A 23545-nucleotide genomic window follows, 5' to 3' on the forward strand; every position below is an offset into this window, starting at 1 on the left:
CATGACCTGAGCTGAAGGCAGTCGCCCAACCAACTGAGCCACCCAGGCACCCACTGCCACCTCTGGTTTTGATTAGCTGCCCTCTGGGGTTTTGCTCAGTTAGTTGTCATCTGTTGCTTCAGCATTTTCAAATTCCCCCTCTCTCCTGGCTCCTCTTCAGCCCTTTTCCTCCCATTGTGCTGTGACAAACTTCATAGGCCCCATCTGCCCGCTCTGCTCGAGTTTGGGTGGCCTTGGGTTTACCATGACATGACATGAAAGACACATTTCCCAGGATCAAGGGTGGCTCGTGGTGCCCTGTTCCTTTTGCTTCCTCTTGAAGTCCCTGTGGGCCGGTGGCCTTGGAATAGACTTGATTCTACTGTGGGACCCAGGGCCATCACTTTGGTGGCACATACCCACAGAGTAACAAGTGGGACATTCTTGTGACTCGGCCTCAGTGCGTTCTTTCAGCGTCCTGTCCTTTTGGGCTGTGTAATTTCCCACTTGCCCTGGTTTATCTGCTTGTTTTGTGGGAAGATTCTCCAAATCTAGAAACTTCTGATATCTGGGGGCCAGACGCACCCTCTGATGCTCGGCCTCTTGAGGTGCTTTGTGCTGGATGGCAGGACTGCTGTCTGCGGCAGTGGCGTATCTCACAAGCCTTGGCCTCCAGGCCTCCGAGGGGATCCCTTCCTGCCGCACCAGCGAGGGCTGCTGCGCTCTCTGTGGGCAGTTCTCACATTCACCACAGCCTCTCACAGCCTAGACCAGGCTCTGTCCGCCACGGCTGGGGGGCTCAGTGCCACCAGGTGGCGGCAGGCCGCTGTCCACCTCTTCTCCACGCACTTCTCGTTCTCCCCCAGCAGTCAGGGCGTGCTGTGTCAGCAGCTCCCCTCTCACCACTGGCATCCGTTCTTGTCTTCCACCTCCAGCCACAGGTCACCCAGGCATGCACACGGCATCTGGGGTTGCACGCTGATCTTGGGGTTGCGGAGGGCCACTGGGCGTCGTACTGGCACTGAACCTGGGTTGGACCCTGAGCCTCTCCTGGTGGTGGCTCATCTTTCCCCCCTGCTGCTACATGACACTGGTGCTGCCTTTGTCCTTGACACTCAAGAGCTGGACAAACACAATTTTTGTTTTATGTGGGAGATCTGGATTTCAGGAATCAGGTCAACTCCCGACCTTTCTGAGTACCTACTATTTCTTTTGTATTTAATTTTCTCATTAATTGTTTCTCATTGCCTATCCTTCACTATGATTTTTACCAACCCTATCAAACAGACCATGAGAGGCTTTTTAGCATCTTGTTCCAGCTGCTGCTTAGGGTCAGACCTGTTGGAGATGTCATTAGATGGGTTTATTGGAGGCCCAGTGTTGGAGGTGGCTTCCCAGCTGGAGAGAGGAGACCTCAGGCAGGGCGAGCTATTGGAGGTTGCCAGGGAGGGTTTATCCACATTCCTGAATGAAGACCCCTGGTTCTCAGCATAACACCATTCCCAGACTTGGGGATGAGATGCACATTCTGTGAAGGGAATGTGTTTACTCTGTACCAACCATAGGTTATTGACATGGCACATTTCACTGTTCAGGGCCCAGGGAGTATATGGTGTGTATGGTCAGGGAAGGCCGGAGAGGACAGCAACTCTGCAAAGGTGTTTCTTGCCTAGGCACATAGGGCTGGAAGGTTACAGAAATGCCCCTGGAGTGGGGGTGTCCTTGGCTGTGCTACCTGAAGAAGTTGTTTGTTGGTTTATGCCTCCACTCGACGACTTCCCAGTGGTCATCAGCAGGGTTCAGTCAGTGAGAGGTCCTGCAGGTGAAATTCCCAGGGCCTCTGCTGCAGAACCAGCTTGTGAGCTCTGCAGGGAAACCAGGTCATATTTTATAACCGAGCTAGCATTATTACATCTTTGAACAGATGTAGCTAGCTCTGAGTGGTTGTAGCTATATTTGCAGAGCTGAGTCTCCTTGAGTGATGATTCACCATCATAAGGACCAGCGGGCTGATTTTTCCCACAGAATCCCAGTTTCCAAAGAAGAGAGAACTTGTCTGGGATAGTCAGAGCTCAGACTGTATTTTATAAAGATGATTCTAGAACCATTTCCACAAAATGTCTTTGTGGCAGTGCCTTAGAACTACCCTGAGGACACTAAGCTTGGAGGGGGAAGTCTAGAAGTGCATTCAGTGGGTGCTCTCCTTTCTCTCTTCCATGTACTGTAAACTTCTGGATGACATAGACTGCTTCGGCTCTGTTTTCCCAAGGCCTGATACACAAAGTGCTCAGCAAATGATGCTAAATGAGCATGTGAGATACAGACATTCACTTTCTGGGTTATGCTTATATCTTGTTTGTTGTTAAAAGTCATACAGAGTGGGGCGCCTGGGTGGCTCAGTCGTTAAGCGCCTGCCTTTGGCTCAGGTCATGATTCCAGGGTCCTGGGATCGAGCCCCGCATCGGGCTCCCTGCTCAGCAGGAAGCCTGCTTCTCCCTCTCCCACTCCCCCTGCTTGTGTTCCCTCTCTCGCTGTCTCTCTCTCTGTCAAATAAATAAATAAATTCTTAAAAAAAAAAAAAAAAAGTCATACAGAGTGTTACCATGCATTTGGGTGGCCTGAAACCTTCACATAAGGAACAGCTTAATACCAGTTGAAAATAAGTCTCCAAACATGATTGGGTTTTCTTAGTCATTTCCGATCAAAGCTTTATTAATTCTAGGTAGTAAGAAAGTTGTTATTAAGGACAGTTATATTTCTAGGATGTTGGTTAATTGTTAAATATTTTGAAGAGGGAAGTACATTTGGAGGACAAATCTTAGATTATGTTCAAATTCCTCAGAGTCAGCAGCATTTCCAGATATTAACACAGATCATCTCCAAGCTTCTGAAATGTCTCTAACGTTCGGGGTTTGGGAACTACTCTGTATTATTCTTTTTCAGGCGGTAAAGCTTTCAGCCGCAAAATGTTTAACACCCAGTGAATTGGTCTAGTACGAAGCTGTAAATTGATGGGTGGTGGTTTGAATATAACCTTGATTCTTCTGAGCGGTATTTTTAGGGTTTCAAGCTATCTAGTTTGATCATTTTATGTACATTTTTTAAAAAATGAAAAATCCAAAGTTGCCTGAGTGGCTCAGTCGTTAAGCGTCTGCCTTTGGCTCAGGTCATGATCCCAGGGTCCTGGGATCGAGTCCCACATTGGGCTCCCTGCTCGGCGGGAAGCCTTCTTCTCCCTCTCCTGCTCCCCCTGCTTGTGTTCCTGCTCTTGCTATCTCTCTCTCTCTGTCAAATAAATAAATAAAATCTTAAAAAAAAAATTAAAAAAAAAAATGAAAAATCCGTATTTGGCCTTTTCATTAAGAAAAAGGCAAATAATCTAATACACATATGGGCAAAAGAGATAATGAGGCGGTTCACAAAGGAAACACTGGCAAGCTTCATAAGTATGGAAAAGATTCTTGAGTTCAGTTGTAATGCAAATTATAACCATAATGAAAAACTTTCCATTCTATTTCACTGGAAAAAAATCAGTATCTAACAGTTATGAGCTTTGGAGAGATGTGAGGCCAGAGAAAGATTACACCTGTCCACTCTGCTGGTGGGAGGGAGATGGAGGCCAGTGGGCAGCATCTTTTGAGGTTAATATGCTCATGCCAAGGACAGGTAATCCCCTTTTGATATATACTCCAGAAAAAGTTTTAGCTATAAACACTAGGACGCTTGTGCAGAAACGTCATAGCATGTGCTGGGAAGTTACCATGTAGAATAGGTAAATAGATTGTGATCAGTTAATGTTGGGACGCATCAGGGAAAATACGTTATTACTATACAAGTCAGTGTAGACACAGATCTCCCCCCGTTGTGGAAGATTACGTAAGGTATGCTGCCACTGATACAGACATGGGTGATGGAGTTGCCGGGCTGTGCACATGTGCTGTGAAAGCATCTAGAAGTGCAGACAGACGGAGGTGTTAGCTCGCACCTCCCTGAAGTGTCTGTGTTCAGACATAGTTCACAAAGGGGATTTGACTATGATGATAAGATTTTCTTTCTTAACCACGGAGGTGGGTATTGTGTTGTTCGTTATATCTTTTTGTGGGCCTTTACTGTAACATAGTAGATAAAAAATACACCTATTTGGTTAGGGTTACATACACTGATTTTTAAGTTCTGACTTGATGAGGGGAGCCACAGAATCTAAAGCAAGCAGGTTCTGAAGTTAATTACTGTATTTCTTTAAAAACAAAAAAACAACCAAACAATCCTAAGACCTTTATGGAACCACAGAAGACCCCAAACAGCCAGAGCCCCCTTGAAAAAGAAAAGCAAAGCTGGAGGCATCACAATTCCAGATTTCAAAGTTACATCACAAAGCTGTAGTGATCAACACAGTATGGTACTGGCACAAAAACAGACACATAAATCGTGGAACAGAATAGAGAGCCCAGAAGTGAATTCACAGCTGTATGGTCAGTTAAAATCTTCGAAAGAGCAGGAAAGAATATCCAATGGAAAAAAAAGACAGTCTCTAACAAATGGGAACACTGGACAGCAATATGCAAAAGAATGAAACTGGTCCACTTTCTTACACCATACACAGAAAGAAATTAAGAATGGATGAGAGGGCGCCTGGGTGGCTCAGTCGGTTAAGCAACTGCCTTCGGCTCAGGTCATGATCCTGGAGTCCTGGGATCGAGTCCCGCATCGGGCTCCCTGCTCAGCGGGGAGTCTGCTTCTCCCTCTGCCCTCTTCCCTCTCGTGCTCTCTGTCTCTCATTCTCTCTCTCTCAAAAAAAAAAAAAAAAAGAATGGATGAGAAACCTAAATGTGAGACTCCAAATCATAAAAATCCCAGAGGAAAACAGGTCTCTGACATGGCTGTAGCAACTTTTTTCTAGATATGTCTCCTGAGGCAATGGAAACAAAAGCAAAAATAAACTATGGGGACTTCATCATAAGCTTTCTCACAGCAAAGGAAACAATTAACAAAACTAAAAAGCAACTTACAGAATGGGAGAAGATATTTGCAAATGACATATCTGACAAAGGGTTAGTATCCAAAATATATAAAGAGCAGATACAACTCAACACCCAAAAAACAAATAATCTAATTTAAAAAATGGGCAGAAGACATGGATAGACATTTCTCCAAAGAAGACATACAGAATGCCAACAAATGTGAAAAGATGCTCAACATCACTCATCATCAGGGAAATGCAAATCAAAACTACAATGTGATATCACCTCCTACCTGTGATAATGGCTAAAATCAATAACACAAACAGGTGTTGGCGAGGGTGTGGAGAAAGGGGAACCCCCCATGCACTGTTTTTTTTTTTTTTAAGATTTTATTTATTTGAGAGAGCACAAGTGGGGGAGGGGCAGAGGGAGAGGGACAAGCAGACTCCCACTGAGCAGGGAGCTGAGATGTGGGGCTCAGTCCTAGGACCCTGGGATCATGACCTGAGCCGAAGGTAGACGCTTAACCAATTGAGCCACCCAGATGCCCCAGCTCTTGTGTACTGTTGGTGGGACTGCAAACTGGGGCAGCCACTCTGGAGAACAGTATGGAGGGTCCTCAAAAAGTTAAAAATAGAACTAACTTATGATCTAGCAATTGCACTACTAGATATTTACCCAAAGAATACAAAAACACTAATTCAAAGGGATATGTACATCCTGATGTTTATAGCAACATTATCTACAATAGCCAAACTATGGAAACAGCCCAAGTGTGCATCCACTGATGAATGAATGGATAAAGAAGAGGTGGTGTATACACAGTGGAATATTATTTAGTCATCAAAAGAATGACATCTTGCCATTTGCAACGACATGGATCGAACTACAGAGAATTATACTAAGTGAAATAAGTCAGAGAAAGACAAATACCATATGATCCCACTCATGTGGAATATAAGAAAACGAGTGAGCAAAGGGACAAAAAAAAGAGGCAAGCCAAGAAACAGATTCAACTCTAGAGAACACACTGATGGTGACTGGAGGGGAGGTGGGCAGGGGGATGGGGGAAATAGGGGGATGGGGAGCCAGGGGGGCATTTGTCCTGATGAGAACCAGGTGATGTACAGAAACATTGAATCCCTATATCGTACACCTGAAACTAATATTACACTGTACGTTAACGACTTTAAATAAAACTTAAAGTTTAATAGGACAGGCACTTGCTCCTATAGTTGGCCCATAGTAAATGCTCAATTAAATTTCAAAAAAAGGGGTGCCTGTGTGGGTCAGTCTGTTAAGCGTCTGACTCCTGATTTCAGTTCAGGTCATGATCTCAGGGTCTTGGGATTGAGCCCCACGTTGGGCTCCATGCTTAGCATGTAGTCTGCTTGGGATTCTCTCTCCCTCTCCCTCTGCCCCTGCACATGTGCTTGCTCTTTCTCTCTCTCAAATAAATAAATAAATAAATCTTTAAAAAAATTGATAGGCCTCTAACTGCCAGGTTCTGTCCATCATTTGGTCTGAAATGTCTGGTTGTATTGCTCTATTTGCTTTTCTCTCAAATAACATATGCAGTCTTTTGTAAGAATTTTATTGCTCATTGTTCCTTAGCGTTACTTGATGGTGGTAATTTTGCTACTTCATATTTTCATCTAGATGACCGGTTGGTGGCTTTTGTTTCTGGAGGGTAGACATCACAATTATACCTCTTTGTTTATTTTCATAGCTTGTTTTGAAGTACCAGGTGTGTTTGTTCTTTGTTGCTTCCAGTTGTAATTTCTTTCAAGATGAATACAAGAGTTCAGTAGCATGACTCAGCCTTGTTGGTCAGAGCATCAGGACAGCATTCTGACTTCTCACCAGGCCAATCCATTCAGCCCCAGGCCTGCTATAGCTAGGTGAAGACAGTGTCCTTTTCCTTGAAAGAGAGTTTCTTGTGTTGCTTTTGTAGCATTTCAGGTTTGCTGGAATCTTTATGTTAGCCTTGCTTTCTGTCCTTTCATTGTCAATGTTGGATGTATCTGCAATTCTCAAGGTCGTAGAGCCTGGCAAGTTGCCTTTTGGAGCCCGTAAATCCATTTATAACAAATCTTCTGCTTAGCTTCATGGGAGGAAGCAGAATTTGCCTACCTTTTTGGTCACTGGAAGAAAAAGTCTGACTCCTAGTACTATGGTAGTTTGGGAAATGACATTTACTTTTAATACCTCTGTGCCAGAAAAGTGGATTGAATGTGCAGTTTCTCTTGACTTTGCAATTGGAAACTTGATAAATTATTTACAAAATATTTGTGGTTAGGATAGAAATCTTGGAACAGAAAGCACTTGAATAAGAAATAGAAAGTTTTCTGGGTTTGCTGTTTGCTAAGTCCTCTGCGACCTCGGAGCCATCTCTGGTCTTCTGTGAGATGTGGCCTGGCAATGACACGTGGTCTCGGGTGGTTCTGCGGTCACTGCAATGACCTTTGTTCCATTCTAGCTTCTTAATGATGGCTGACTTTGACCAAATATGAATTTTAAAGACATTTATCAATTTTATGAGTCATTTTTGCCCCCTTAAAGTTGAGTGGCAGTCAGTGAAGAATTTCAACTGGATGTATTTCTTGGAATTTGCCCCATATTCCAGTTATCACTCAAATGTTAATTTCACCTTTTAAGTTTTGAAGAAGATTAGCTAACTTTATTTTCATTTTTGAAGGCAGGGGTTGCAAACCTTTTCTGTAAAGGGCCAGATAGAGACTGTTTCAGGCTCTGGGGGCCATCTGGTATCTGCAGCAGTGACTCAGCCCTGCTCTTGTAGCATGAAGCCGCGTGGACAGCACATTGCATTTTAAGGACTCCACCTCCCTGAGTTGGTGACCAGAAGTAAGAACTTCTCTCTTAGAATCCTGGATTGGAGGCCTCAGAAAGCTGTGGTTAAAGGGCTGAATTTTCCTCATGAATACGACCTTTGAACTGCTCTTAATAACTCATGAAATAGATTACTAGTGAATAGATTTTGGATATGTGTAAAAATTGTCAGGAAAACAGGAAAGGATTGGCAAGTTTGGTTCATTTTGTGGCCTGTGAGGAGGCTGAGGATCATAGTCTGAGAAGTGGGCATCACTGCTCTGGAGGGTGCTAGTCTAGTGTTGTCTTCTTGAACCTGGTAGCATTGCCTTACTTTGAAAATGCCCATCAAAATAGGGAGAGAAAGACTGTCTCTGCATGCTGAGGCTCTCAGTCGCTGGGGATTGGTTCACTTTCCATATTTAAACTGAGTGCTTACCGTGTCCCAGGTCCTGAATAGGCCGTGGCACTTAGAAACCAGCTATTTCGGGGCGCCTGGGTGGCTCAGTCATTAAGCGTCTGCCTTCGACTCAGGTCATGGTCCCGGGGTCTTGGGATCGAGCCCTGCATCGGGCTCTCTGCTCGGCGGGAAGCCTGCTTCTCCCTCTCCCACTCCCCCTGCTTGTGTTCCCTCTCTCGCTGTCTCTCTGTCAAATAAATAAGTAAAAATCTTAAAAAAAAAAAAAAAAAAAGAAACCAGCTATTTCAACAGAAAACTCTAACAAGCACTTTCTGTGGCATGCATGTATGCATATACCACAGTTTATTTAATCAGACCCTTGTTAGTGGACTGAACCACTTATTGATTTTTTTTTGCCTCAGGCTCCAATGTGTCTTGGCATGACACTGTTACTGATCCCATCTTTATTTAAAATTTTGATCAATTGCTTATTATGGAATTTTTGCAGTACTTCTGATTTTTTAAAAATTTGCTTTACAATACATTTAAAAGATCCTGGCTACTGAATATTTTGGCGCCCCTTAGATTTGCCCCCAAAGCAAGTGCTTTACTCTCTGCACCCCAGGGGGCCCCGCTGGTTAACTGTTCCATCCTACACTGGATGTTGCAGATCTTCATTGACTCTGGATTCTGTTACCTTTTCCTGAAGAGATTGAGTGTTTGTCCTAGCAGGTAGTTAGCTTTACCGGACTCTTAAACCCTGGCTACCCTGGGGCGCCTGGGTGGCTCAGTCGTTAAGCGTCTGCCTTCGGCTCAGGTCATGATCCCAGGGTCCTGGGATCGAGTCCCACATCGGGCTCCCTGCTCTTCGGGAAGCCTCCTTCTCCCTCTCCCACTCCCCCTGCTTGTGTTCCTGCTCTCGCTCTCTCTCTCTCTCTCTGTCAAATTAATAAATAAAATCTTTAAAAAAAACAAAACAAAACAAAACCCTGGCTACCCTGAGGTGATCAACAGAATCTGTGCCCCGTCCTTGGTTTTTCAGCTGCCACTGTCCACGGGGCCTCTTCGTGGCTGCCTTGCAGAGGTGTGGTATCCCGGCTGTGGCCCCAGCTGTAGTCCCTCCTGTCTGGGCTCCCTCCTTCCCACACCTGTGCTCTGCTCCTGCTCTGTTTGGTACCTGTCCTTACCTCCTGCCCCTGTGTCAGTTTCCCCAAACTTTCATTGTATGATTGTTACAGTTTCATTTTTTGTAAGTTCTAGGTTCTCCTTTGAATTGGCTGGACATTTATAATACTCAGTAGCTCCTTGATGGTGTTTTGAATTTCTTTTTATGTTATTTGTACCTACTAAACATACCCATTTTCTATTCTATGATTGATACTTCTAGTATCTGAGCATTCTTTTTTTAAATTTTGGTTCTCATTGGTTCTTTGTGCTGTTGATTATGGGTCTTGGTTTTCATGATTTTGTGATTTTTGTTATGAACTCCCATTTGTTAGTACTGTGTTTGTGGGAATTCTTTGAAGATCAGATTGAGGGTCCTTCCTTCAAGAGGATGTTTATTTTGGCCAGGCAGCTGGAGGAGCGCCTATCCCACCTCTCCTTTTTTTTTTTTTAAAAAAAAAAAAAAAGAGGTTGGGAGGAACAGAGGAAGAGGGAGAATCTTAAGCAGGCTCTCTGCCTAGTGTGTGAGCTCAACTCGCGACCCTGAGATCATGACCTGAGCTGAAACCAAGCGTCAGACCTTAACCGACTGAGCCACCCAGGTGCCCCTCCCAGCTCTCCTTTGTATTAAAATTACATGGCTTGTCGATTTTCAGGCCATACAGAAAGTATGGATTCATGCCAAGCTTGAAAGCTTACTCTTCCCTAGCTTTGTGTGGGGGTCTGTGACCTGAGTCTCTGTCTTGTGTTGGTCTGAGGCTTTTCCTTCTGTCCCTCTGCACGAAGCCACTCTGTTGCACTGAAGCTGTGTGCTTCAGGAATCTATCCTCTTTAGCTCATGTCTCCCTGAATTTGCTCTCACCGAGTTTTTGATCAGGAATGTTTTCCCTTCACTTCTTGCAAGCTCTTCCATTCTTTCAGGGGTTTGCAAAATCTTTGTATAGCCTTTTTTCAAAAAAATTGCTTTGCACTGTGAAATTTGGGGATCTCTGTATTCTACAGTTATATTAGAAACCTTGTCTGATAGTTTTTCAGTTTTCATTAGACTCTAACTTACTGTAAAGTTGTGGTCAGTTCAGAAGATAGCTTGTAAGATCCTGTTTAACTCTGGATACTGTCTTGTTGCTTGTTAGAGATGGTTGGGGTTGTGGTGCTCTTTGTCCCTGATGCTGTGGATTAAACACACTTATATGGCCTGCACCGGCTACCCAGACATCATGGATAATGTTCATTGAATGAAAAGATAGGATTAAATTGTAAGCAGCTGAATTGAACTGTTAGAGCACAGTATACTTATGAATTGAGGGCCGCCTGTGTGTAAATGCAGGAGTGGTCTCGGTAAATCTGGTCTTGAGGTTTCCTGTGGGACCCTCTCTGCAGTTGTGTCCCTTGATTATGTGCACTTCTACAAGGTGGTTTTCTGTGGACCCCTTGCCGGAGCTTCCAGTTCTCCTGTAACATCCCGGGGAGCGGTATTATTTCACATACGTCCTGCCTACGGTGCCTGTCACCCAGCCTGCAGAATGGGGCATCTGCAGTGTAGGAAAGCCCTGTTCACCAGCAGGAGTATTTAGGGTGAGACTTCACATGGGGCATCATCTCAACCTGTCTTCTTTCCATTTCAGGTTACTGCTGATGTCCCTGTACAACGTGAGCATCAACCTGAAAGGCTTGAAGTACATCAGCGAGAGCCCGGGATTCATCCCGCTGCTGTGGTGGCTTTTGAGTGGTGAGGAGAGGGTTTCCCTGTAAATCTTCTTGTACCGTGGGTGCACCTGTTTCTCTCTGGCCAGAGGAAGGTGTAAAGTATTAGAAATATTGGGATTGATTGTCCTAAGGTGTTAGCATTCTTTAAAAAAAGATTTCAAACTATAGAGAACTCGGTGGTGTGCTAGGTTATTTCTAGTTCTGCTTCTGAAGTACTGCTTTCAGTGTAGTTATGATTCTGTGACACACAGAAAAATTATCTTTAAACATTTATTTTTATTTTTATTGTTTTTGAAGATTTTTATTTATTTGAGAGAGAGAGAGAGCACACAAGCAGGGGGAGGGGCAGAGGGAGAAGCAGATTCCCCGCTGAGCAGGGAACCTGATACGGGACTTGATCCCAGGACCCTGGGATCATGACCTGAGCTGAAGGCAGATGCTTAACCGACTGAGCCACCCCGGCACCCCCAAAGAAAGATTATGTTATAAAGCAGCTGGTAAAGGGCATTCACCTGTCCCTTTGTGGACAAAACAGCACTGTGTGTTGTCTAGGGCTCTGAATGTCAGGTGAAGGAATGTGGGGAAAAAGAAATCTGAGATTACAGCTCTGAAGTTACATATGTGTTATGTGTATGTGGAGTTTTTGTTTTCTCTGAAATAAAAGCTCTCTCTGGGGCGCCTGGGTGACTCAGTTGGTTAAGTGACTGCCTTCGGTTCAGGTCATGATCCTGGAGTCCCGGGATCGAGTCCCGCATTGGGCTCCCTGCTCGGCAGGGAGTCTGCTTCTCCCTCTGACCCTCCTCCCTCTCATGCTGTCTGTCTCTCATTCTCTCTGTCTCAAATAAATAAAATCTTTAAAAAAAAATTAAAAAAAAAAAAGAATTAAAAGCTCTCTCTACTGTTTCATTTTCTCTCTGACCACTAATTAATTAATTTATTAATTTATATTTTATTTTAAAAAATTTTTATTTCAGTGTAGTTAATATACAGTACTATATTAGTTTAAGATGTATAATGTAGTGATTCAACACTTCTCTGTATTACTCAGTGCTCATCAAGATAAGTGTCCTCTTACTCCCCATCACCTGTTTCCCCCATCCCCTGCCTACCTCCCCTCTGGTGACCATCAGTTTGTTCTCTATAGTTGAGTCTGTTTCTTGGTTTGTCTCTTTTTTCCCCCATTTGCTTATTTGTTTTGTTTCTTAAATGCCACATATGAATGAAATCATGTGATACCATCTTTCTCTAACTTATTTCACTTAGCATGATACTCTCTAGCTCCATCCATGTTGTTGCAAATGGTAAGATTTCATTCTATTTTATGGTCGAGTAATATTCCACTGTGTGTATATATATATAGATAGATAGATAGATAGATGTATATATACATACATCTATATATATACTGCATTTTCTTTATCCATTCATCAGTCGATGGACACTTGGGCTGTTCCCATAATTTGGCTATTGTAGATAATGCTGCTATAAATATAGGAGTGCACATATCTGTTCAAATTAGTGATTTCATATCCTTTGGTTAAATACCCAGTAGTGCAATTGCTGGATCGTAGAATAGTTCTATTTTTAAATTTTGGAGGACCCTCCATACTGTTTTCTAGAGCAGTTGTACAGTTTGCATTCCCACCAGCAGTGCATGAGGGTTCCTTTTTCTCCACATCCTTGCCAACACTTATTATTGCTTGTGTTGTTGATTTTAGCCATTCTGACAGGTGTGGGGTGATATCTCATTGTAGGTTTGATTTGCATTTCCCTGATGGTGAGTGATGTTGAGCATCTTTTCATGTGTCTATTGGCCATCTGGATGTATTCTTTGAAGAAATGTCTGTTGATGTCTTCCCATTTTCAACTGGATTATTTGTGTTTTGGGTTGAGTTATATCTGTTCTTTATATATTTTGGATACTTACCCTTTATCAGATGTGTTACTTGCAAATATCTTCTCCCATTCTGTAGGTTTCTTTTTAGTTTTGTTGATGGTTTCCTTTGCTGTGCAGAAGCTTTTTTTTCTCTCTCTTTTTTTTAAGTAGGCTCCATGCTCAGTATGGAGCCCAGCGTGCAGCTTGAACTTACAACCCTGAGACCAAGACCTGAGCAGAGATCAAGAATCAGATGCTTAATCGACTGAGCCACCTAGACACCCTGAGAAGCTTTTTATCTTGATGAAGTCCCACTAGTTCATTTTTGCTTTTGTTTCCCTTGCCGCAGGAGACATACCAAGAAATATGTTATGGTCAATGTCTGACCACGAATTTAACCTAAAATTTTCTCCCAATTTGTTCATCATAACTTTTAACGCTATGTATTTAGCAGGTGCATATTTCACTTAGGTGTGCAAAATATGGACTTTCCTTATTTCCTCATAATTTAGGTAGATCTCTATTTGAGCTTCAATTCTACTTGGTGGTGAATGCTTATTTTTTGTAACAGCTTTTTTCAGTTATAATTGCTACACAATAAACTGCACACATTTAAGGCAAACGATTGATAAGTTTTAATGTAAATATATACCTGTAAAATCATCACTGCAATAAAGAGAGTGAAGGTGGGCATCACCTCCAGGAGGTACCTGTGCTCCTTGGTGGTCCCTCCCTCCCACCCCTCTGCTCCCCTCTTCCCAAATTCACCCCCTTTCTGCACTATAAATTGTTTTCATTTTCCACGGGTTTATATACCTGACATCGTATATCTTGTCTTCTGTTTGCCTAGCTTCTCTCATTCAACGTGATTATTTTGAGATCCATCCATGTTATTATTGTGGACTAATAGTTGACTGCTTTTTATTGCTAAGTAGTGTTCTATGCTGTGGGTATACCACAGTTGCTTTATTTATTCAGGTGTTGATAGACCTTTGGGTTGTCTCCAGGTTTTGGCTATTATACATGAAGCTGCTATAAACATTCTAGTATGTCTTTGCATGGACATATGCTCTCGCTTCTCTTGGGTAAATACCTGGGAGTGGAATGTTTGGGTGTGTGGTAAGTGTATGCTACCATTTTCACACCCCTGGGGCAGCTCGTCAGTGTTCAGCTGCTGGGCATCCTCATTGGTGCTTGTATGGTCTTTCTATTTAACTTTAGACACTCCAACAGGGTCATAGTGCTACCTTGCTGTGGCCTTAATTTGCATTTTTGTTATGACTAATGATGCTGAGCATCTTTTCATGTGCTCATTTCCTGTCCGTGTATCTTCTCTGATAAGGTATCTTTTCATATCTTTCACCCATTTAAAAAAATTGGGTTGTTTTAATTGAGTATCGAGAGTTCTTTGTGTATTCTGGATACAAATCCAAATATTGGATACAAATGCAAATATTTTCTCCTGGTCTCTGGCTTGTCTTTTCATTTTCTTAAGGGCATCTTCAAAGAAAGTTGGAGGTTCTTAATTTTTTTTAATAAAAATTTATTTATATATTATTTTAGAGTGAGAGAGTGAGAGTGAGAGCAGGGGGAGGGGCAGAGGGAGAGAGAATCCCAAGCAGACTCCCCACTGGGCGCAGAGCCTGATGTGGATGTGGGACTCAATCTCATGATTCTGAGATCACGACCTGAGCCAAAATCGAGTTGGACACTTAACCGAACTCCGCCCCCAGGAACCCCAGGGTCTTAATTTTGATGAAGTTTAACTTATTCTTTTTCTTTTATGAATTGTGCTTTTGGGGTAGAAATCTTTGCCGAACTCAAGTTCACAAATATTTTAAATTTGTTTTCCTTTAATAGTTCTATAATTCTGCATCTTACATTCAGGTCTCTGATCCATTTTGGATTACTATTGGCATGCGGCAAGAGGCAGGAGTCCCAGTTCTTGTGTTACGTAAGGCTGCCTGGTTGGTGTGACGCTGTTTGTTGTGAAGGCTCTTTTCTCCACTGGATGGCCTCTGCATCTCTGTTGAAAATCATGACAGTGTATGTGAGGGTGTGGTTTTGGGCTCGCTGTTCTGTTCCATGGATCCATTTTTGTATCATTATGCCAATACCATACTGCATAATAAATCTTTTTTTTATTAAAGATTTTATTTATTTATTTGACATAGAGAGATACAGTGAGAGAGGGAACACAAGCAGGGGGAGTGGGAGAGGGAGAAGCAGGCTTCCCACGGAGCAGGGATCCTGATGCGGGGCTGGATCCCAGGACCCTGGGATCATGACCTGAGCCGAAGGCAGACGCTTAACGACTGAGCCACCCAGGCGCCCCTTATACTGCATAATAAATCTTAAAGTCAGGTACTGTTAATCTCATTTTTTCAAAGTTGTTTTGGCTATTTCTAAGTTCTTTTCATTTCCAGATAAATTGAGAATCAGCTTGTCACTTTCTACCAAAAAAAAAATCCTGTTGAGATTTTTATTGGGATTGTGTTGTATTGACATTTCATTTGGGGAGAATTGACATTTTAGCAGTATTGCATCTTTCAATCCATGAACATGGTATATATGTCCGTTTATTTAGATATTATTGGGAGACAGGGGTCTGTCACGTTTCTTTACGTCTTAAGAGCAGAGGAACTGACCTCCTTTGTTCCCGGCTGTCTTTGCAAGGATGCTTGTATAGTGAGCAAAGGGTGGGTTTGTGTACAAGCATGCAGCAAGGATAATGCTTCCCTCTAGGGCAGAGGTCAGGTAGGCTTACTACCCATTGTGAAAGATCTGGGGTTCCTCTTGTGTCATGCAACCCCCCAGCTTGTGCGTGGCCCTGTGGAATTGGGTCTCACCGGACTGGCACAAGTGTGGATGTGGCCGTTGCTGGTGAGTAGTGCAGTTCTTGGTCTTGGACTCCGGAGGCTGGTGCCTCTCAGCGCCTGTGAAACTATAGGCTGCTGACCTCTTAGCTGGCAGGTAGGGTCAGACCCGCATTGCATGATAACCCCTACCCACCAGGGCTGGATGCTTCACCAAACAGCTTTTCTTCTCTTGAGAATGTGGACTAAGGGACCCATGGGATCAAAGCTGGGTCATGGGCCTGACCTATGAGATAACAATCCAGGCTGGTTGTCATGGGCACACGATGGACACCGTGCCTGTGGGAAGGGATGGGGTGGTGAGAGGGAGAGGCTAATTAGATGAGAGTACCTGATCCTTCTTGAGTGCCAGTCACTGTTTTAAGTGCTTTACATATAGTTACAGATTGATTTCTCTCAATACCATGATAAGGTAAATACTATAATTTTTCTTTTATAGATGAGGCAGCTGGAGCACATAGGGGCGAAGTAACTTGCCCCAGGTTATAGAGTCACTGAGTGGGAACCCTGAGAGTTGGGCTCCAGACCCCATCTCTTGGCCACCCTGTTGGACTGCTGCTTTGCAGGAAGCACCTCAGACATGAAGCCTTAGTCCTGGGTGACTTCCTGCCTTTGCCTGCCACTGGGTCGGCTTGGCTTGGCCTTGGAGATGGGTGTCCTGAATCCCTGTGCCTCTCTCTATTTAAGCTAGCTTGCAGCCAGTGATCCTTCAGCACCTTCTGCCAGCTGTTTACTTTCTCCTCAAAACAGGGCCTTAGGTTAAATGTTCTCTAGAGCCTCTTTTAGCTCTGGTGCTCCAGAAATTGTCCACGGCTGAGTGAAAGTAGTCATGAGTCTCACTTTGTTTTGTACAGCCCTCTAAATCCAAGTAGCCCAAGAGTGTCAGTTCCTGACTCTCCCCAGAGATGGTGCTCTTTGACCAGGGTGGTGGTTCCTGCTTAAACCCTGGGTCACGCACAGTAGGGGACCGTGGTAAAGTTGCCTTAATACCATTTTTCCCCACTGTGGCATCGGGCTTCCTTGTCCGTGAAGACAGTTGCTTGTTGTTTTGACACGGTGAGCACAGCCCAAACCCTAATAAATCTTTTGCAAGGTTATTTTGCCTGATATCTTTAGAGTTGTTATCACAGTCAAACAAAGACAAGGTCTAGTAAGCCCAGGATGTTTGACCTCTGAATTCTGTATGGAATTACTTCAGCTTAAAAATTGAAATTTGTTATGGAATTTGGTGCATATTTTAGGAGGGTGAATATATATTTTCTTATATAATAGGAAAATAGGAACAAAAATAGCCTCCTGAAAAGTAAGGTGTGTTTTTTGGTGCCCGACGGTGGTGGTGTGATTGTTTTCAGAATTTTAGACTCTTGTAACTGCTTAGAGCTAGGAGAGAATTTGAAAACTGGCTTCTTGTACCCCTTTGCTTTTAGTAGATCTGCTTTATGAAATATACTAGAGAAATAAAGATCTCTAGTTTTTAGAAGATCTAGGGAAAAAGATTTAATTACTTCTCTCAATAATGGGGTCCTACTTTTATCAGTTCTCGGTTGGGGGACTTGATGTATTTTAAAGCAGATCGACTTTGGACGCATTTGACTCAGATTAAAATTGCAGATTTTCTACTTGGGAATTCACCTACCCTTTTAGAATCCCACTTTTCTGATCTGCAAAATGAAGATTTCTACCTCAAGGGTCTTAGTGTATATTAACATGCAATCTGCCTGGGCCAACACCTCACAGTGGGTGTTAAATAGGTGTCACTTTCCCTTTTTATGCCTCATCTAAATCTTTCATGCTGCAGTGAAAGCTCATTTTCTTTTATTTCCTTTGACCTAAAGGTGGCAGTTGCTATCAAGCACCTGGACTTCTCGGATCCAGAGTACAGGACCAGTTGCTGTTAATCATCCCTGACTTAATAACTTCATTTCCTTTAACGTTTGTTGATTTCATTTTCCTTCCCTTTGTTCAGCTATGTGGCTGGCTTTTCCCCAGGCTTTCTCCACATTCTTAACATTCCTCTTAGGCTGCAGAACTAGCATAGAACGCCAGCGAATGGCTGACGAGGACAGGGTGTCTTGGGATGATGACCACATGTTATGTAAATGCTAAGGCAAACTAGTATTTTGATCACACTTCCAACTTTTTAGCTCTGTATTTCCTACCATGCTGACAGTGTTGGATAGGAGGGCTTTTGCCTCCCACCTCATAGTTACTCAGTTTGTCTAAGCAATGTGAGACATTGATAGTCCTACCAGGCCTCTGTCCTGAACTCCATACTCACATCTCCAGCTATCTACTTGCTATCTCCACACAGGTATCTGACATTCAGACGTTTCCACGTGCACGACCCCTAGCAGGCATCCAGATGGCTCCACGTGGACATCTAATGCACACTGAGACTCAGTGTGTTCAGACTCCATTCCTAATCTTCCCCAAGCTGACCTCTTGTCATGGCCTTCCCATGACCACTCTATTTCGATTTCTCAGGCCTTTAAAAACCTTACAGTGAATCTCATCTCCTTTTCCTTTCACACCCACATCCAATCTGTTAGGAAATCTTGATGGCTCCACTTTGAAAATCTGTCCAGAATCTGACCACCATTTCCCACTCCCAGCTGGTTTTGAGCCTCCCTCATCTTTCCTTTACACAACTCCAGCAGCTTCCTCCAGATCTCCCTACTGTCCATCTTTGTAGGGCATGAATTGGAAGCCAAGGGTATGATGGAATGGATCCCAGACCAACTCTCCTTACTGAAAACAGTCAAAATGCTGAGTGAGATGTAAAAAAAATGTAAAAATTTGCTCCTCTGAGCTAGAAAAATGGTAATTGTATCCACAGCCCATAAGCCAAGTGGAAGTGGGACGCCAGAGAAGTTAAGAGACCTGAGCTAATGCCTGCTTTGAGGACATTTGTCAAAATGACCTTCAGTTTCCACGGCCTCACAGAGTGTGGGGACAGGAAACAAAGACCAAGTCCCATCCCAGATGAGTAGCCCCATAGGGACTCCCAAAGGCATTTACCAACATTGCAGGGGTAAACTGAGGATACTCCTCCAACCCTTGGGGACTGCAGGAAAATTGGTTTTAGGGGAGGTCATCGAGAGGACATGACTGCTGGCTGGACCTTGGCAACTGGAGGCTTCTCACCACCCCCCACCCCATCCTTGGAATGTGCATGCTGCTTGTCTTCCCTGCTCACACAAGCTCTCCCAAGGACATAGCCTTGAGATAGAGATGTGGTGTTGAGACCATTTTGATGGTATATATGACTGAACCCCACTTATGGCCTCTATGTAAACTTTCTTTTTTTGAAGATAGAAGTGTTTTATGTATTTATTTTTTAATTTTTTAGAGTTTTATTTAAATTCTAGTCAGTTAACACAGTGTTATATTAGTTTCAGGTGGTACAAGGTAAGTGGTTCAGCGCTTCCATACAACACCTGATGCTCATCACGACAGGTGCACTCCCTCATTCCCATCCCCTGTTTCACCCATCCCCCACCCTCCTCCCCTCTGCTGACCATCAGTGTGTTCTCTGTAGTTAAGAGTCTCTCTTTTTTTTTTTTGTCTTTGCTTGTTTGTTTCTTAAATTCCACATATGAGTGAAATCATATGGTATTTGTCTTTTTCTGAGACTGACTTATTTCACATAGCATAATACTCTCTAGCTCCATCCATGTTGTTGGAAATGGCAAGATTTCTTTCTTTTTTATGGCTGAGTAATAGTCCATTGTGTATATACATATACCACATCTTTATCCATTCATTGGTGGATGCACGCTTGGGCTGTTTCCATATTTTGGCTATTGTTGATAATGCTGCTATAAAATACATCAGGGTGCGTGTATCCCTCTGAACTAGTGTTTTTGTATTCTTTGGGTAAATAGCTAGTAGTGCAATTGCTGGATTGTAGGGTAGCTCTATTTTTAAGTTTTTTTTTTAAAAGATTTTATTTATTTATTTGACAGAGAGACACAGTGAGAGAGGGAACACAAGCAGGGGGAGTGGAAGAGGGAGAAGCAGGCTTCCCGCTGACCAGGGAGCCTGATGCAGGGCTCGATCCCAGGACCCTGGGATCATGACCTGAGCCGAAGGCAGACGCTTAACGACTGAGCCACCCAGGTGCCCCTATTTTTAAGTTTTTTATTCTGGTGGGTGAGTGCGGGGACCCACAGGTCTTGTGGCTGGCTGAGACAAGCCTTGTGTGTACGTTCCCTTTGCTTATTAAACCTGCCAGTGGCCGTCCTGGAGTGACCGGCCTTTTTCTGTGGTCTTTCCTTGCCCTCCATCTTCAGGGGCTGATCTCAGGTTACACCCAGTAAACTCCTAGGAGGTTGTGAACTAACAGTTGTCTGTTTGACCTTTGGTACTGGGTATAGTGGAGGAAGATCTCTTCTGCACCTTTACCACCCTAGGTTGGTGTTCATGCAGCTTTGAAGCCTTAATTCAGACCTCTTGGGTGGTCCTCATTTAGAGAACAATCTTCTCTGGAGAATTCTTTGACTTGAACTGAGTCCTTAAAAAATTGTTACAGCTAATGTTTTAAGAATCTGAGCTCACATATTAAAAATCACAAAAAACATGGAAAACATCACTAGTGAAATAACAGATAATATAGACTTGCAGAAGTTTTCAGATATAAGAATTATTGGATCAGTATAAAATAAGTACGTTTAATATGTTTCAAGAAATAAAGGAAGGGATTACTATATGAGTAAAGAGTAAGAGATTATAGAAATGACCAGGCAGATCTGAAAAAGGGCCAAATAATATTTTTGGAGATAAACAGTGTAATGATTAGAATTATAAATTTATTAGACAATTTAACAGCAGATTATACATAGTTGAAGAGATAATTAAATTGATACGGACATCTGTAGAAATTATCGAGAACGGAGCAGAGAGAGAGATGGAAAATAGGAGCAGATAGGGTGTGGAGTGGAGATGAAGAATGTAACCCATGACCAGCCGGAGTTCTGGGAGGACAGCAGGTGGAAACCACATTTGTTTTTTGTTTGTTTGTTTGTTTTTAAAGATTTTATTTATTTATTTGACAGAGAGAGAGAGAGCACAAGCAGGGGGAGCGGGAGAGGGAGAAACAGGCTTCCTGCTGAGCAGGGAGCCTGATGCGGGGCTCGATCCCAGGACCCTGGGATCATGACCTGAGCCGAAGGCAGACGCTTAACCACCTGAGCCACCCAGGCGCCCCTAGAAACCACATTTGAAGAGAGAATGGTTGAGAAGTTTGCCAAACTTGTTTACTTAATGTGGGAAGTCCACCTGCTTGTAAGCAGGATGAATGAAAAGAGCTCTCTCCTTGGACACATTGTAATGAAAACCACAGAATCTTAAGGATAGAGATGGTCTTAGAGGCAGGTGGACAGCAAAGATGTGGCTTCAGGGGGTGGCACTTTGGATGCTAGTGGACCCCCCATGGTAACGATGTCCCACCTTATGCTGGGACAGAGTAGCTGCTGACCTGAGTGTGCATGGGTCCTCCCCCCACAGATATTCTTCACAGCAGGGGTGAGATGGACCTGAGACTGTCTCTATAGCCCTACCCAGGGTGTACGTCAGGAAGAGTGTGGTCTCAGATGGCAAGTGTGCGAGAGGGAGTGTGAGGGCCAGAGGGAGAAGCAAGTGTGTGGGTAAGTCTAAGTAACATGGACCATATTGAAGGAAACAGAAAACCAAAGCGATGGGGTTAGAACACCAGGAGCAGGACAGCAGCAGGGCACTGGGTGGAGCGAGGCAGGTCTCTGCTTTATGAATGTGGTCCTGCCCAGGGGTGGCAGAGGGCGGGGGCGGGGGCAGCAGGGACGGCTGACTCCAGACTTCGATGGCTCCGGTGCAGGTTAATGTGTAGATAATAGAAGCAGAACGTACACCTGTAAGTAACATGAATACAGGCTAAACTGGAATGTTGAAAAGTAATTCAAAAGGTGGTGAGAGAGAGAAAACAAAAAACAATAGGATAAGAGAAGTGACCAGCCCAGGTGTGCGTGCAGTTACAGGAACTGTAAATGGGCCCCATGACCCACTTAAAACATAGTAATGTCAGGGGCGCCTGGGTGGCTCAGTTGGTTAAGCAACTGTCTTCGGCGCAGGTCATGATCCTGGAGTCCCGGGATCGAGTCCCGCATCGGGCTCCCTGCTCGGCGGGGAGTCTGCTTCTCCCTCTGACCCTCCCCCCTCTCATGTACTCTCTCTCATTCTCGCTCTCTCAAAATAAATAAATAAATCTTTAAAACAAAACAAAACAAAAAACAAAAAAACATAGTAATGTCAGACTGTGTTCAAGACAGTCATTGACAAAATTTATGTTTATAGTGATTCCAGCTAGGACTTGAGACTACATAAAGGCTGAGAGTAAAAGGAAAACATACCAGGCAGATTCTTATCAGTTCATCAGAAGGATATAACAATTGTGAATTTATATATATGCACTTCCTAATATAGTCTCAAAATAGAAGAAAAAACTATAGAGTTTTGGGTTATAAAGCAGGTCTCAACAAATTTCAGATGATCAGAATCATGTGGAATATCTTCTTTGACCACAGTACAGTGAAGCTGGAAATTAGTGACCAAAAAATTAGTAGAATCCCACATCTAGAAATTAAGTAACCCATAAGTAAAAGAAGAAATCATAATAGAAATTAGATATTTTGAACTGAACAATAAAGATATTACATATCAAATCGTGAAATGCATCTAAGTATTTAGTAGAAATTTTATTAGTTTAAGGAGGAAGGCAGAAAATTAATGAGCTGAACATCTACCATAAAGATTTTTTAAAAAGTTGAAACAACCCAAATACAGTACAAGGAGGAAAATAGAAAAGTAGAAATGAACAGGCTATTACTAGCAGGTTCCATAGCAGGTTTGAGCTGGTGGTGGAAAGCATCAGCAAACTGCAGGCTGGACCAACAGAGACCATCTGGTCTGAGGGATAGAAACAGAAAAGAGTGAAAAAAGTGCTGGAAGCTCAGAGGCCTGTGGGACACTGTGGAGCATACCAGTATGTGCAGAGTCCCTAAAGGAAATACGAGAGAGAAAGGAAAAGAAAAAACTATTTGAAGAAATGTCTGAAAACTTCCTCACGTTGATGAAGAACAGTCTATACATCCGAGAAGTACAGTGCACTCCAAGCGGGGTAAACCCAGATTTACATCTAGACGTATCACAGTCAAACTGCTCATATTTGAGACAAAGAAAACATCTCGAAATCAGCAAGGAATCCACAACAAGATGAACAGCTCTCTGCTCTTCAGAAACAGTGGTCCTAATGCAGGGGGATGATCTGTCAAAGTTCTGAGAGTTAAGACTATAGCAAGAATTCTGTGTCCAGCTAAACTATTCTTCAAAAGTGGAGGTGAGCCACAAGCTGGATAAACAAAGACTGAGGCATTTTATTGCTAGCAGACCTTCTTTGCCAGAAAGGGAGTTCTTCAAGCTGGGAGAACACGACAGCAGGACATAGCCCTGATCCTTGCTGGGTGCTGCGTGGGACACATGGGGACGGCTGGGGTTTCAGAGCGGCTCTCTGTCCAAACTGCTGCCTGAGAGACTTGTAGCAAAAATTAGAGGTCTTCTCCCACTCCTGGGTATTTACTGAAAAGAACTAAAAACAGGATCTTGAAGAGCTACTTGTACATCCATATTCATGGCAGCGTGACTTACAAGAGCCGAGATACGGAGGCAACCAAAATGCCCATCGGCTGAATGGACAGAGGAGAGGTGGGGTACGCACAGTGGG

The 23545-nt window shown here is 43.5% G+C and overlaps 1 protein-coding gene across 1 annotated transcript in view; it reads left to right on the top strand.

Annotated features, from left to right (window-relative positions):
- LOC110571080 (heat shock transcription factor 2 binding protein) overlaps positions 1-23545 on the top strand; it is a 97028-nt gene that overhangs the window by 47353 nt on the left and 26130 nt on the right. The window contains exon 7 of the mRNA XM_044918933.1: positions 10959-11062. Within this exon, the coding sequence (XP_044774868.1) occupies positions 10959-11062 (104 nt within the window). The remainder of the gene's footprint in view (positions 1-10958; positions 11063-23545) is intronic.

Source organism: Neomonachus schauinslandi, chromosome 1 (genome assembly GCF_002201575.2).
Source record: "Neomonachus schauinslandi chromosome 1, ASM220157v2, whole genome shotgun sequence".
Classification (NCBI taxonomy): domain Eukaryota; kingdom Metazoa; phylum Chordata; class Mammalia; order Carnivora; family Phocidae; genus Neomonachus; species Neomonachus schauinslandi.